At 44.1% G+C, this 17,312-nt stretch overlaps 1 protein-coding gene across 19 annotated transcripts in view; it reads left to right on the top strand.

Annotated features, from left to right (window-relative positions):
- The window catches only part of LOC109898621 (nuclear factor 1 X-type), a 158,115-nt gene that overhangs the window by 45,022 nt on the left and 95,781 nt on the right, over window positions 1-17,312 (top strand). For 10 of the 19 annotated variants that reach the window (XM_031834462.1, XM_031834446.1, XM_031834447.1 and 7 more), the window contains one exon: window positions 2,510-3,041. In XM_031834462.1, the coding sequence (XP_031690322.1) occupies window positions 2,510-3,041 (532 nt within the window). Of the gene's footprint in view, window positions 1-1,041; window positions 1,938-2,509; window positions 3,042-17,312 lie in introns of those variants that run through there. The other 9 variants (XM_031834451.1, XM_031834456.1, XM_031834457.1 and 6 more) reach the window with 9 other exon arrangements.

Here is a 17,312-nt window from a genome sequence, read left to right as displayed (position 1 = left end):
GAACATCTTGAAGCCAACTACTAAATGCTGGTGTGACGCTGTCTTCATCATTCTAAGATTAAGCAGAAATAGTGCATGATACTGCAGCATATTAACTAGAGATTAGATTATATCGGTAGTACAGAGTGAGCGTGCACTAATACAAATGTGTTTTCCATCATCTTTGTTGCAAATGGTGGACCAGAAATAGAGACGTTCTTCCATTTTACGGCAATTACGAACCCTGCAAACTCAACCCAAAGAACAATAAGACATCCACTTATTCAGACCGTTACAGATGCCTCTGCAAACTGTCCAGCAATTGTAGAAGAGAAATAAAGCTCAATGATTTATCTGCAGACTCTCCTGATTTTGGATTGGTGTTGATGAGATTGGGCTGAATGCGCCATAGCTACAGTTGTACCGGAGCAGTACCCATTTGGTGTTCCTCCTTTTACCCTCCGTAATAAACATGCAGTGTCTTTGGTTTTAAAGCACTCGGTGATACATTGATGCATCTTCTCTCAGGGTGGGAAAAATGGTGGGTTTGTTTCCCCCTCTTTGTTCCTGTGGTACATCCAAGACCAGCTGCTGGTTGTGGGGTCTGGTGGGATTTTGGAGCTGTGTGTTTTCTCTTGCCATCCTGTGCCAAGGTGGCGTCATGGAAGCAGAAAGAGAGGGTGGGGGTAGTGAGATGAGGCAATGGCGGCCATACTGGAGATGGAAGCAGACTGAGGGTAGCTAGGATTGGTGTACGAGAAATACATGTCTCCTGAACTTTGCCTATGTATCAGATAGGAACTTGTCGATTTGGCAAATTGTGCACTGTCGGACAGGACTACGTACACTCTCTCTCCCGCTCTCCCTCTCTCGCTCTCCCTCTCTCATTCTCTCTCCGGCTCTCTCCCTCTCTTTGCCACTAACCCCCCCCCTCCTTTCTCCTTTCCCTCCCTTTCAGCTCTTGAAGCTAACGCATTGGCTGGGCTACAGGCATCTTGCTGCCAAATAGGTGGGCCCTTCTCGTGTTGGCAAAGGCTCAAGCAATGGTTAGGGAAAGAACGCGGAGAGGACGAGAGACGGCGAGAGAGAAACAGAGAGAGAAAGAGAGAGAGTTGGAGAGAAAAGGGGAAAAAAGAAGCAGCACTCGGCTTTGCCAGCGGTCGTACGCGCTCGTCCAACATTGATTCGGTTCTCTCCTTTTTTTCCTATTCTGTGCTCTGCACTCCTCCCCCCCCCCCCCCCCCCCCGCCTGTGTGTGTCTCTCTGAGTCGTACGGGGCCCACAGATCTGAGCAAACACCACTACCAATCACGCTTTGCCAAGGATTTTTTGTTGTTGCTTTATTTCCTTATTTTTTGGGGGGTGGAAGCGCAAAAGAAGAGTGTTTGTTTATTTTAAATGTGTCTATTCCAGTTGTTATATATGGATCATTTTTGTTCTTAAATACCATTCACCATTTCTATTTTTACCATATTTCCATTATTTCTCAATATTAGTTTTCTTCTCTTTAAATTTGGGTATTTTGTCTTTCCTTCCCAGATTTAACCAGTGATCTTTTGCACATTTTTTACACCCTGTCAAACCAGCACTTGCTGTACATTTGTGAGTGCGAGAAAAAAAGTGGTGTTGGAGATTTCTTTTTCATTTTGAACGTTGTGCCAAATTTATGATGAGAGTGCAAAATGGTAACTACCAGACCGTCTGTCTTCCTCTTGCTGTGTGTTTATGTGGTGATTTCTGTCCGCTCTCAGTTTGTTGTTGAAATGTGAGTCTGGTTAGACTTCTTTTGCATGGCAGCAGGAGAGATAGGACATGGTATGGCAGATCTTTTAGCTGCACATTTTAACAGTGGTCTTGTGGCGGCTAAGATTGGCGGTGAACGACCGATGTGTGGCAACCCTGGCACAGGAACACTATGGCGAGATCTAGGCATTGTCGCTGAGCGATGTGTAGTGAAGGTATTATGGTATAGCTGAATAACTTCTCCTTTACAGTGGATGTAAAAAACAAGTGTTTTTTCGCCTTGAATTGTTTAATCTCGTTTGTCTTTTAAATGTAAATTAATCTGTTATTACAGTTTAATATAGTTTTTAAATGTGCTTTCAGGTTATATTTTTTTGTAAGAAGGACAGGACCAGTAATTTACTATTTGCATTGTAATTGTATGTATGTACCTACAGTATTATTACATTTTGAATATGATTATTATGATTATTAATATGATCATTATTATGTCAGTTAGTGGTATTGTTGGTAATGCTAGCCCTGTCTAATTATGTTGTTTCTGAACTGTATCCCCTCTATTGGCAGTGCATTTACATTCTATCAAAACAGGAATTATTTTGGGGAAAAATTTCAGTAAATTGCCTCATCGCTCTTCTATATTCAATAACTGATCTCCAGCTGCTTGCATGACACCATACAGCATGAGAATAACAGAGCACCCTCTCTCTCTCTCTCTCTCTCTCTCTCTCTCTCTCTCTCTCTCTCTGTCTCTCTCTCTCTCTCTGTCTCTCTCTCCCTCTATTAGGATGAATTTCATCCCTTCATCGAGGCCCTTCTCCCCCATGTCCGTGCCTTCTCCTACACCTGGTTCAACCTGCAGGCACGCAAACGCAAGTACTTCAAGAAGCACGAGAAGAGGATGACAAAGGATGAAGAACGCGCAGTGAAGGACGAGCTGCTGGGTGAGAAGCCCGAGATCAAGCAGAAGTGGGCGTCGCGGCTGTTGGCCAAGCTCCGAAAGGACATCCGGCCCGAGTTCCGTGAGGACTTTGTGCTCACCATCACAGGCAAGAAGCCCCCCTGTTGTGTTCTCTCCAACCCCGACCAGAAGGGCAAGATCCGCCGTATCGACTGTCTCCGCCAGGCCGACAAGGTGTGGCGGCTGGACCTGGTGATGGTCATCCTGTTCAAGGGCAGCCCCCTGGAGAGCACGGACGGAGAGCGGCTGGTTAAGTCGCCCCAGTGCGCGAACCACGGCCTGTGCGTCCAGCCCCACCACATCGGCGTGTCCGTCAAGGAGCTCGACCTCTACCTGGCCTACTTCATCCACTCACCAGGTCAGTTGGTGAACGCCTTACAGCTTTCTGTCTTTTTCACACACACACACACACACACACACACACACACACACACACACACAGACACACACACACACACACACACACACACACACACACACACACACACACACACACACACACACACACACACACACACACACACACACACACAGGTCAGTTTGTAAAGCCTTTTGCAGCCCCACTCTGAGCCTTGCCAAACCCTGCTCCTCCCCGTGCACCACTAGACCAAATGCCTGTGATAAATAAAGAGAATTGCCTCCAAGTGTAACGCCTTATCAATTCTACAATTCTAATACAACACATTACAGAACACATTTGACACCACTGACACACCGTTTAGTCTGTGTGTTGTTTTTGAGTTGTGTATGTGTCTTTAAATGTGTGCTTATCCAGAGATAAAGTCTGTGCTGGTAAATTTGTTCAGGTGCTTGTGTGCAAATATGTCTGAATTCAAATATGTATGTTTAGGGGTGTGTTGTCTGTAAACAAACACATCTGCAAATGTGTGCACACATCTGCTAATGTGCACAGTAATTGTCTGACTATAAATTAGTGTCTTTAAGGCTGTTTTGTTTTGTGTGTGTGTGTTTTATTTTATTTTTTATTTTATTTCACCTTTATTTAACCAGGTAGGCCAGTTGAGAACAAGTTATTATTTACAACTGCGACCTGGCCAAGATGAAGCAAAGCAGTGCGACACAAACAACAACACAGAATTACACATGGAGTAAACAAACTTACAGTCAATAATACAATAGAAAAAGTATATATACAATGTGTGCAAATGAGGTAGGATAAGGAAGGTAAGGCAATAAATAGGCCATAGTGGCAAAATAATTACAATATAGCAATTGAACACTGGAGTGATAGATGTGCAGAGGACGAATGAGCAAGTAGAGATACTGGGATGCAAAGGAGCAAAATAAATAAAAATAAATAACAGTATGGGGATGAGGTAGTTGGATGGGGTATTTACAGATGAGCTATGTGCAGGTGCAGTAATCTGTCAGCTGCTCTGACAGCTGGTGCTTAAAGTTAGTGAGGGAGATATGAGTCTCCTGCTTCAGTGATTTTTGCAGTTCATTCCAGTCATTGGCAGCAGAGAACTGGAAGGAAAGGCGGCCGAAGGAGGAATTGGCTTTGGGGGTAACCAGTGAAATATACCTGCTGGAGCGCATTCTATGGGTGGGTGCTGACCAGTGAGCTGAGATACGGTGGGGCTTTACCTAGCAGAGACTTATAGATGACCTGGAGCCAGTGGGTATGGCAATGAGTATGAAGCGAGGACCAGCCAACGAGAGCGTACAGGTCACAGTGGTGGGTAGTATATGGGGCTTTGGTGACAAAACGGATGACACTGTGATAGACTGCATCCAATTTGCTGAGTAGAGTGTTGGAGGCTATTTTGTAAATTACATCGCCGAAGTCAAGGATCGGTAGGATGGTCAGTTTTACGAGGGTATGTTTGGATTGGAGATGCTTAATGTGAGTCTGGAAGGAGAGTTTAGAGTCTAACCAGACACCTAGGTATTTGTAGTTGTCCACATATTCTAAGTCAGAACCGTCCAGAGTAGTGATGCTGGATCCAGAGTGTGTGGTGTGTGTTTGCGGTGCTTGTGCGGTGTAGCATGTGTGTGTGGTGTGTGTATGGTATGTGGTGTGTGTGTGTGGTGTGGTGTGTGTGTCAGTAGCAGTCTGTTGTGTGTCTGTGGGCTGAAGAGCATGGTGACAGTTGGCCCAGTACCAGGCTGTTTGGGATGCAGGCGACGGTGGCAGGGAGAGCCGCCCTGTCTCCAGCCTCAGCCTCCCGCGCTCTACTCTCTCTGGCACCGCAGCCCACCTCACAGTCAGCCCTGCTTCGGTCGCTTCGCCAATACACACTCGCTCCCGCTCTCTCTCTCACACACACGTACACTCTCTCACACACACTCTTATAGCTTATACACAGAGACTTCCATAAACGAATGCAAACAAACACACACATGCACACTGCGTACAGAGACAACCCTTCTCTATATTCGATCGTCAGTTTGGTTTAGTATGTTTATTCACTTTTTTATTTGTCCAAATTCAACACAGGTGTTTCCTCAACAAACTTTATATGATACTGTATAAGCAGTCCTTTTTCATCAGTTACTTGTATGGAACATGTGGATACTTACTTTGGAAAATGTCATGTTGAAATAGAGGAGACCCCGGTGTCAAGGAAATGTATAGTATATATTGAATGTTACGTTTCTCTTAGTCTGGTGGATACACAGAGCCCCCCATGTCGGAGGTCAAATGTTCCGCAGAATTTTAAAGATGAATTGATCATTTATTATATATTAGCTGTTTAGATAGCTTGTCTTGGGTATCACTAAAATAATGCCACACTTTGTTTTGTAAATTATCTTAAATAATAATAGTAATAATAATATATATTTTTCAATAATATATTTGAATCTGTCTCTGATTACACAATTCATCCTTTTCTATTCCATGACATTGATCATGAGAAAAGCAATAAGGACTGCATGAAATAGTTTTGAGTCTTGACTGCACATTTTTCATGTTTATGAAGTAACCTTGCAATTTCTGTCTGACAATACATTTGCTGCTTGAAGATTTTGCTTTTGGCGTTCGTCTTTGTCTACAACTGAACAGTCCACTGTGATCGTGCTGAAATGAATCTTCCATTTGTTTTCTGTGTTTCCTATTGTCGGTTAGCAATGAAACACTCAAGTGAAAAGTGTTGTCAGGTATGCTGTGGGTGCAGTTAGTTGATTGACTCAGGTATGGGCTGATGGAACCCTAACGTACGTAGAACCCTCTCCTGCGTTGGTTATCCATTAGTATAAGGCTAAAGAAACGTATTGTCTTACACCAGGCAAGCGTACAGTTACAGAGCCCTAATTCTGCTTCTTGGCACCGTGGTGCTGCAGACCTCTGTGACAGAGTACCCCATGCCGTGTTCTTTTCAGCACAGTGTGTAACTCAGCGTCAGTTAGCTGGGCCTCTGTGAGCTCGTCTTCCTGTTTCACAATGTGCTGCCGCTAACCCAGGCTCAGATTAGCTCCCTGTGAAGCCGCCCCTTAGAGCTTAGCTCTTTTACCCTGTTCCAGTATTCACCAGTCATCCCGATACTGTTTTACCCTTCTCTCTCTCTCTCTCTCTCTGTGTGTGTGTGTGTGTGTGTGTGTGTGTGTGTGTGTGTGTGTGTGTGTGTGTGTGTGTGTGTGTTTACGTATGTCAAGATTTATTTATTTTCTGAAACTTAAATTGATGCTACAGTTCAGCTGACCCACTGGCCACAGACGTCAGTTCAACGTCTAGTTTTGATTTACATTTGGTTGAGTTGTCACCTAATGTGAACTCAACATCATTCCCCCCCCCCCCCCCCCCCCCCCCCACAGTGTCATTGGATTTAGGTTAAAAGATGGGTAAAATAGGAAATTCCCTTACATTGATTACTTTTTGCCAATGCAATCAGTATTCTACGTTGATTCAGCGTCATCACATAGAATATTTTGGTTAAATGATGTGGAAACAACGTCAATTCAACCATTTTTTTGCCCAGTGGTTTGGCTTTGTGCCTCTGTACAGGGTGGTAATTCCATCCTAAATCATTGCTTTTTGTTACCTTTTGTTGAAATCGTTGTTTCCCCGCATCTTTGTTCACACTCATGTCAGAGAATAGAAAGTGTTTTAAAAGCTGGGTCTAAGCTGCCCTTGTTGGCAGATGCACAAGCCTTCCAGGCCTCCTCACTTCTACAGAGACGGCATAGAACTGTCGGCTGACAGCCATAGGATCCACCTGGTTCTACTGCCCATAAGCTTCACCACCGTAACACCTCAACAGCAGCCCACACTCCCTCCACTGTACACTGCAAGAATGGAAAGTACCATCTTAAAAAGCACGAACCAGTAGAGCCTCTGAAGGAGCTGGGGTTAAAAGTCCACTGAGTGTAAGGGAGAGAGGGGGAACAGTGAGTGGTTCCATTCTAACCTTTGGAGTGGCAACATTACCGTTTTATTCTTAGCTCCCAGGGTGTCTGTGTCTTTCAGAAGCTATTAGAGTCCAGGCCTTATCAGTGCATCTGAGCCATCGGTGTGCTGCAGTTCTTCTGCCCACTGATGTCACCGTCGCCAGCTGCAGGTTTTTCCATCGCAGTATGAGTGACAGGAGACTCCTCTCCTCCTCTGCAACAGTGCTTTTGTCCAATTATAGACTTAGGCCTTATGGGCGGGGCAGTGAGGGCTAGCTATTATTGATCAAAGCAGCTTACACTGCTGCTCCACAGCTGCAAGACCCCTTATCAAAAGTATTTTAGACAAATACCTGGCTGTTCACCCAACGTAATGCAATTGCATTTAACCTGTAAGAGTCAGTCACCCAGGACGGGTTGTCCTGAGGTAATTCCTGATGCTGCTGATGATAATGGTTCAGGGATGTGGAGGAAGAACGGACTGAGCTCATCTTTGATCAGATGTTGAATAAAGCACGGCTCAGCCAGTCAGGCCCTGCTACGGCTCAGCCAGTCAGGCCCTGCTACGGCTCAGCCAGTCAGGCCCTGCTACGGCTCAGCCAGTCAGGCCCTGCTACGGCTCAGCCAGTCAGGCCCTGCCACGGCTCAGCCAGTCAGGCCCTGCTAGGGCTCAGCCAGTCAGGCCCTGCCAAGGCTCAGCTCAGGTCACTGCGCGATGGGAAAAGTTCATGTTTTTGTGTGGTGTGTTCCATATTTGTCAGTCTGATGAATCGCCGCTGTTCCAGTATTAGTCATGTTTGGAGCGTGCTCCCTCTCGTACGGCTCTCATTACTGCTCTGTTATGATAATAAGATGTTTCTGAGTGCACCCCTAATCTGTCCACCATGCTAAGAGAGATCTTGTCCAGGGATGTGCATTGTTGGGTCGCTGACCTATGCCAGCTCCATGGTGCGGTGAACTCTGGCGCTTACCCGCCGGGACTACGAGCCCATCTCCATCTCCCAGACTCTCCATCTCGCAGACCACGGCAGAGAACAGAGAGAATGATTTAACCAAACCGAACAAAGAGAGTGAGAGCCTTGGAGACCGACAGAGACTTAAGACTTAACACCCTGTCAACCTTATCTATCGTACAGATTTAATATGATTTGCACAATATCCCGAGCTTTAAAAGGAGATAATGGTATTATCAGATTTTTCGAAATTAATATGAAGTTGCCAAATGTGACACAGAATTGTATTTCCCCCCAAAATACAGCCAGCCCTTTGCGTTTTTGTCTTTGTCTATTATGAAGGCAGGCCTGGGAAGGCTTGGGGGTTGTGGATGGGCGTTGGTCCTATGTTCTCTGATTCTGCTGTTGCACCATTCTGTCTCATACTGTCTCTGTCCCTGTGCCCAGACACAAAGAGAGTGTGGATGGGACCACACGGTCATGTGGATCCTTTAAGTCTGGGTACGTCATGCTTTGGCCAAGAGTGTTTGGCTCTTAGATATAGGGTGATGAAGGAAAAGTGGCGGACATTAAAAGTAGTACTAAAAAGAACCATGAGTTTTACAGGAAAAAAGATCTGCTCTTTTCCTTGGCCGATAAATAAACTGAACTGCAGACTTCTGGAAGAAGAACAGAACTGTGTTCCTCCAATGTTCTGGCATGGGTCTGTAACCCGGGCCGACAGAGAAATACTGAGAACCGGCGCGAGGGGGGCCACATTCATCTCGTGTGAAAAACACCCCGTGAACCTTCTCAATGGAAGTTTAATATGCTGTTGTCATTTGAATAAATGCACCAATAAAGTTTGAGCGTCGGCGAGCCACTCATGACAGAACAGTGTCATTGACACAGTGGCGTTTTTAATATGCAAAGGGTGCAGGGATCTCAAACAGCCTAGCTTGGCCCGTCTTCAGGGCCCTAGTTTTCCCAATTCCCTTTGTGTGTGTGTGAGGAGCGCAGAGTGTATGGAATCCCTGGTAAACAGATTATTCGAGGGTGATAGGAAGTCTGAGGAACAGATGAAAAGACTCAACCCGTTAGGCGGTTAGGATTGCAGGGACACTGTGCGCTCCTTAACCACTTTTACCCATAATTCCTCCATAATCACAGTGCATTTACTGGCTTGTTAGTACACAGACATACTTTATCATAGTATCCCATTTTCTTTATAAAAACAATACATTCACAGGGTCAAGTGCCAAGCCTAGGACAAAAAGGCTTCTCAACAGTTTTTACCCCCAAGCCATAAGACACCTGAACAGGTAACCAAATGGTTACCCGGACTATTTGCATTGTGTGCCCATCCCCCCCCCCCATCATATATGCATAGTCACTTTAACGATACCTAAATGTACATACTACCTCAATCAACCTGACTAACAGGTGTCTGTATATAGCCTTACTACTCTTTTTTTCAAATGTCTTTTTACTGTTGTTTTATTTCTTTACTTACCTTCACACATACACACACACACACACACACACACACACACACACACACACACACACACACACACACACACACACACACACACACACACACACACACACCTTCTTTTTTTAAGCATTTCACTGTAAGGTCTAACTACACCTGTTGTATTCAGCGCAAATACATTTGTATACATGTGACAAATACATTTCGATTTGATTGAATATAAATGTCTCCTTTAGGCGTCTTGGTTTCAGCTGTCACAAGAAAACATCTGTTTTTAAATTGCACATTACAAATAATTCATTATTTATCAACATTGTTATCTACAGTGACTGAGGATTGTAATGGTATACCCTTTTGGCAGCATTTTTAAATGTTATTTTCTGTTAATTATGATTTTGTGCTTATCATTTTGTTTTGACTGATTTAAAATGGACACACATTTACCAGAATGACTTTACAAACATGTATCGTAGTTAAATAACACATTATAGCAAGCACAGCATCATGGGCACGGAAACATATACAATTGTTTAGTTGTCTCAGCCCTCCTTATAAATATAATTTTGTTAATGTATTTCTTTTGTCTCTACTGCTGTGTCGTCTCACTGCTTGATTTCTTATAGCATTTTGTACAGAAGCCAGGCGTAAAATCTGTCTGTCCCCAAAAACATATACCCACGCAGGAGGGGTGGACTGGCCTTCCTCAGCTCCCTGTGCCGAGGAGCGAGGGAGCGAGAGAAGGGATGAGAGCTGCCCGCCCAGTTCCCAGCCAGATTCAGATCCGCTCGCGCTTTGCCCAGTAGAGCAGAGCCGGGGAAAGGCTGCCATGTAATTGGGACAGCTCTTTCCGTACGGAACCCGGGACAGTGGAGGCACAGACAGTCTGGGAATACTGATACGGGATCTCTATGTTATTTAATCCCTATCAAGTTCTGCCATTTAAATAGAGTAGCAACATAGTTTCCCCCAAAAAATGTTTTATGAGAACTCTAAATATTTAATTCTCTATCTATTATTATGATTTATTGTATTATTGTTAGTGGTATTATTAGTAGTAATTGTGGCCGTAGTGACATCACTCAATCTAATATAATGTAAAATAATAGCTCTAAATACAGATGAGGCAAAATGCCATGGTGAAGACAAAGAGAGGCAGGGCAGAACTCAGTGTGGCTGGTTGGCAGCGTTTGGCACCCAAAGCTGCAGCTCTGTTTGGAAGGTGCCAGCTTTTCAAACCGCCGCACAGCCTCTGCCAGCTTCTCCTTCTGATCCTTTCTTTCTCTTGTTTTGAACCTTTCTTCGATGGTTTCGATGAACACTTCCCCCCTTCGCGGCCTCATCTCCCTCCGTCATGTCTGTGGCTTTTTTAGCGTGACGACAGGAAATATCAACGCTAAAATGTAGATGATATAGTATATTATTTTATATTTATTGACCTCTTTATATTTCATAATATAATAATCACCATTTTATCAAACAGTGATACATTGTGAGAATATTTTCATATGACTTTTTAGTGTTAATACTTTAGTGTTAATACTTTTTAGTGTTAATACTGTTAATACTGTGCTGTAAGGGATACTGGTCCAAAACAAAATGGAGGCTCATTCTCAGATCTTACCCAATGAGAAAGGAGAATGACTTCATGCTAAATAACAAAATTGTATTTACTAAGTAACAACAGTAAACTGCATAGTAAACACACTGTAAAAATAAATCTATATTCAAAATAACATAAAATAGTAATTCTTTATAGATTATTTCCCTAGCTGCTATAGCATTTTTTCCCACATCTAGCAGCTGAACAGGGAGAGAGAGAAGGTGTCTTGTGAGGGGGCGTGATGAGGATTTGACAGGCGTGTGTTTGCATCTGCGAGCGAGCCTCAAATCCGTTTGGACAGAGACCTGGGTCTTCATGGAGAACATTCGGCCTGAATGATGGGAGAGCGTAAAATGATGGTTGTGGGGGTGGGTGGAATGACTCCATAATGATCAGAAAATTAGGCCCATTATTGACTTAGAGTAAACAGGCCTCTCTAAGTGTGAAAGGGCCCATTCAGCAAGGACCAGGAGCACTGCTTCTTTCTTCCTTTTATGGATCCACCCACGGCCTCAAGAGCCCCTCTTTTGTTCATTGAAATAACAGGGAGGTGAGGGAGAGAGAGGTAAGGGCATCACTCCCTTTGGAGGACATGGTATGGGGGCACTAACATACAGTAACAATACAGCTATGTCTGTGTATTTAGGCATTCTACATATAGATATAGCCTACAAGTGCAGTATGTATTGTAGAAACTGTAACTGCATGGGGTTTTTAATGGTTGGACATGCTAATGCTACAATTACATTCCTAGCCCTGCAGACAAACACAGTTCTGTTTTAGTACAATATTAACCGCCATTCAGGGATATCGTGATGTTTAATGCTGTCTGTGTTGATGAGCTGAGATTCCCTGGCGGTCTCAGACCCTCTCTGGTTCCGCATCACTTAAAGGCGTGTGCGTCCTCAGAGCTCTGCCACGCCAGCTGACAGCCAGGGGACGCAGGGTGTAAACTAGGTGCTAATGCGTCCGTTTGCCTGTTTGTCAGTGCAAATGTTTTAATTAATGGGAATCTGATAAATAAATAAACCCACAACGCCTCTGAGCGGCTGAAAAACAAACAGGCCTTTGCCGAACCAACAGAGGAGACAGCACTTTTGATCATATCAAAACAATGATAGTATTTCCACTAGTTTTTCACTCTCTAAATGAATTAGTTAATAAACAATTGGCCATTCTTTTAGATACAGTAATTTAGTCATGATGGCATTGTGAGACTTGATACTCAAAACTTACTTCTAAAACTCAAATTAGGAGAAAAGTTTTCAGAAATGCTTCGTGCTGATACTATACAGTTGTGTACAGTTATGAATGGGCAACATTTGACCAAGTGGCAACTGTCTATTTCATTTAGACTGCTCAGTTCCTGCTCATAACTGTTATATTGATTATTTTCTCATAAATGTACTCATGGTTGTGGGAGAATAGTATACAATGAAACGCATGCACACGCACACACACACCTTTTATTATTTTGTTGAGTCTGTTGAAGATTCATGCTATTCTACTGGGTTCTGCTGCCCAGTCCAGTCATTCCCTCCTTAAAGAGGAAGCAGGGCTCAGCTCGACTCGGCTCTGGGCTCCGGCACAAAATCAGCTGACACTCTCACTTCATTTTGCTGTCTGTTTGCTTTTCATATGGACCGGAGGCTCCATTTCACAGGCATGATATGGGATGGTAACATTCTCATTATAACCGTCAACTGTCAACACTTCTGCACTCACCTATAATTTCAGACACATTTGAATTCTTATTGGCAGTTCCAATGCATACATTTCATAAAAGAATGAAAAACAAAATGTTTTTTTTATAGAAGCAATAAGAAACTATGGAGAAGATTAAAGCAGGAAGTAGCACGTTTATGAGGTTGCACGGTTTGTTTGGCCGTGCATATTGGTGTATTTACTTATGAGCTTTCACATTTTGAAAGTCAACTCATTGTGTTTTGGGCTATTTAGTGTCTGAGGCCGGTGCCTGCCCTTTTGATGCACACAACCATACCTGTGCTTTGAGTAATTGACCAGAAAGCCCCTGCAAGGGGTTGCCATGGCACCTACTCCTGTTCCCTGCATACCTTTGCTGGTCGGTATCCAAGGTGCTTCTAGGACAGCTCCTATTGGCACACAGAGTGTGGTGCTGGGCTGTTGCTGTGGAACTCTGACCCGTAACGTAGGCAACCGCAGGGCACAGAGCTGCCAGAGGAATCGACTCCGATCTGTTTCACCCTATAGACAGAGCATTACTAACTTGAATATGTCTGAATTCAAGCAGAAATGCCAATACAGGAATACATACTCAAAGAGAAGATTCACTCCACCTTGGTCTCCTTTAATCAAACCCATCTGAGGGATCTCTGAGACCCTGGTTCAGAGGTTAGCTTCAGTGGGCCTGTTTACAGACCTACATTTGTTAATTGAATAACTTCTAAAGGTGCAGTAGTGACTATCCTAGGTGACCCATCCTGTGCACACAGGAAGTGTCTCCGTGTTTTGATGGCCCAGTTATGAGATTAGTTCAAATGGAGGGCCTATGAGAGAGCCTCCTCTCATGGGGCAGAGCCACTGTAGCGTTCAGAGCCACCCTTTGAAAATATTGTTATAGTTCATAAACATGAGGCTACATCTCTTTCCCTTTCATTTTTCAAACGCAATCTATTTTGCCCTTCAAAACAACCAAGAGATCCCCAAAGATCTCAACTCCTATGAGTGAGTCTGTGTGTGTGTGTGTGTGTGTGTGTGTGTGTGTGTGTGTGTGTGTGTGTGTGTGTGTGTGTGTGTGTGTGTGTGTGTGTGTGTGTGTGTGTGTGTGTGTGTGTGTGTGTGTGTGTGTGTGCAATAGTGGCAGAGCGAGCGACAACAAACGGCATCCGTAGCACAGCATATGTGTGCCTGCTTCTCTCCACAGTCTCCCAGTGCTCCCACTCACCCACCCAGCACCTGAACCCCAGTTTACACCTGATGCCACACACATCACAACACAACACACACACATCTAGCAGTGCACATACGTGACCTTACAGTCCCTGGGTAGGCCCAGGACCTGGGATTCACCTCACTGCTCATACTGGGTGCCCCTGCCCTGAGTGGAGGGTGTACAGAATGGTTACAACAGGCCCTGACTTGGTCCCCTCCACCGGTCCTAGACTGGGTGCAATCTGTCACCACACTGGACTGGGAAACTTGGATTTGTTGATTTAGGTCCAATAACATATGGTATGTTTTGTCAGAATTCACTTTGAATTCAAATGGCCTTAGGGATGATGTTCAAATAATGGTAAAGTCAGGAATTCTTGACGTGAGATGTTTGCAGATCTCTTTGCCTTATAGTTTTGTGCTAACATGCACTAGTTCCTGTATGATCTGACTCAGACCACCCTGCTCCAGAGTTGTACTCAAGTTTCCATTATACTACTTTGTTTAATATGATCGAGGCTCTCCTCCAGCAACCCAAACCTACAGGGGAGCACCCAAACGGAATTACCTGAGCCTGAGTCCCTCTGCACATGCTCCTTAGCAGCACAGGCGGAGATTTAGAGGGTAATCCAAGCCGCTGTGTTTATTTAAGAGCTGATGATTTAGAGACTGACATTAAAAGGAGAGGGCAAACAATTTAAGAGACATTGTGAATGGAAGAGAGGAGTAGGTGTGGGCGGGAGAATCAGGACTGATGGCTCTATTCACACATCTCTTTTCAGGGTCTTTCTATGTGTGATATTATATAGCCTAATGCAAAACAAACAGTTCCAAATTACACACATTATTTCCCCATACTGAATCTTCCAAGGCGTTAATCAAATAAACCTTTCTTCCTCTCTTTCTTTGAACCAGTCTCTGTTTCTCTCTCTCTCTGCTTCGCTCTCTCTCTGCTTCGCTCTCTCTCTGCTTCGCTCTCTCTCTCTCTCTCTCTCTCTCTCTCTCTCTCTCTCTCTCTCTCTCTCTCCATTCTCTCTCTCTCTCTCTCTCATTCTCTCTCTCTCTCTCTCTCTCTCTCAAGGCTCTGCAGTAAAAAAGCAGAGTTGACAGTGAATTAGAGCAATCTGGCCTCCATTCTGCGGTTCGATTTTTATCTGTGGTTTTGGCCCCAGAGAATACAGTCGATGCTTACTTTTTTGTTGTTGTTTCTGCTCCTTTCATCAGAGTTTATTTTACCTTCTGCTCTGGCTGCGGAATGGGTTCTAGTGAGAGCCGATTCACGCTGGTTCAGGAGTGACCTGGTGGAATATTCCATACCTCGGTCAGAGCTTTCTCTTTTACATGCAACAGATACTCTACAAATGCTTCGGCCAATTTTGGTTGCCTGGTTACCCAGACTCATTACTCTGGCCAAACGTTTGCTTCTTCTCCTCTGAATTTGACTCCCTCCCGGGCCCTTTTAGCACGGGTATTCAACTCTGACCCTGCGAGGTCCGGAGCCTGCTGGTTTTCTGTTCTACCTGATAATTAATTGCACCCACCTGGTGTCCCGGGTCTAAATCAGTCCCTGACTAGAGGGGAACAATGAAAAGACACAGTGGAACTTGCTTCGAGGTCTAGAGTAGAGTATGAGGCCTTACATAATGCAAACACATTCAAACCATCTGATTGGTCTCAGAAACCAGTGGGTTGGGCCAGAGCCAGAACACATGTGGGTAAAGCCACGTTTTCAATATTGGTCATTGGTTTTGAAACTGTGGGTAGAGACGATCCAGTCACTATTTGTGTTTGTATTAAAGATCCCCAAGGCAGCAGCTTCCTGGGTCCAGCAACATTAAGGCAGTTATATACAATTTAAAATATTACATGACATTACATTTCACAACACTTTACCCGATGCATTTAGTGTGTTCCCTCAGGCCACTACTCCACTATCACATATTTACAATACAACATCCATGTGTACATGTGTGTAGAGTGCATGTCTTGTTATGTGTATATGTGCCTGTGTGTGTGTGTGTGTGTGTGTGTCTTCGAAGTCCCACTGTTCCATAAGGTGTATTTTTTTATCTGTTTTGTAAATCGGATTCTACTGCTTGCATCAATTACCTGATGTGGAATAGTGTTCCATGAGGCATGGCTTTATGTAGTACTGTATGCCTCTCATAGCCTGTTCTGGACTTGGGGGACTGTGAAGAGACCTTTGGTGGCACGTCTTGTGGGGTATGCATGGGTGTCTGAGCTGTGAGCTATTAGTTTAAACAAAAGCCGATGGCGTTGTTTTGTACAACCCCATGTGAACACGAACAACTTCAATGATGGCAGATTCAGACTGAAGTATGTACAGTAGCGATCCATATAGCAGCCAAAGAATTCCGTATGAGTCATCAGGCAAAAAATTTGGGGTCAATTCTGACCGTTGTAATACACAATGAAAATGTAATGCTCTGGTGGAAGACCTGTTTTGATCTTTGGACAGGAAGTCAAATCCACAACCCTGGCACCCTCACAGGGAAATCCTTCTGATAAGAGACACGATTAACCTAACCATTTGAAGCCCTAGGTTCCTCACAGAGAGGACTCCTGTCTGTGCTCTCTGACTCAGATACCTACGTCACACTCCAGTCTCGTAGTTTCATTATATTCTGCTCAGCCAAATTACAGTGCATAATATGGTGTGGATTGTGTCAAATCGGTTGACATTGATTGAAGACATCTGCTTTGACATCATGTTTAAACCATTTTGGTTAGACACATTTGATATGTTTCCCAAAACCCACATCACAAAAAGATGGCTCTATTCACACATCTCTTTTCAGGGTCTTTCTATGTGTGATATTATATAGCCTAATGCAAAACAAACAGTTCCAAATTACACACATTATTTCCATACCATACTGAATCTTCCAAGGCGTTAATCAAATAAACCTTTCTTTCTCTCTTTCTTTGAACCACTCTCTCTCTCTCTCTCTCTCTCTCTCTCTCTCTCTCTCTCTCTCTCTCTCTCTCTCTCTCTCTCTCTCCATCCATCCATCCATCCATCCATCAAATTTTTTCTCTCAGTGAAGTTGTCCTGGCCAGAACTCTAACTGAAATGGCCTTCAGTACAGAGGCTCTTTTGTGGTTGACGAGCTGTTTGTGAAAAATACCAGTTTTTTTTTCTGCGCCTCAGGTCCGTAGCTGTGTTTCTTTTCGGTCTGGTCCGGTAACACTCATGTCCTACACACACTGGGGGCTAAACCTTCAGATTTTATTTTGGTTCGGTTTGGCTTCGAATGTCTTTCCGCTTATTTCTCTTTTTTTAAATGTACTTTCCTTGGCGTTGTGTAGCTTGAACGC

This window comes from Oncorhynchus kisutch, linkage group LG10 (assembly GCF_002021735.2).
Source record: "Oncorhynchus kisutch isolate 150728-3 linkage group LG10, Okis_V2, whole genome shotgun sequence".
In the NCBI taxonomy this organism is placed as follows: Eukaryota; Metazoa; Chordata; class Actinopteri; order Salmoniformes; family Salmonidae; genus Oncorhynchus; species Oncorhynchus kisutch.
This window is presented reverse-complemented; position numbering and strand designations above follow the sequence as displayed.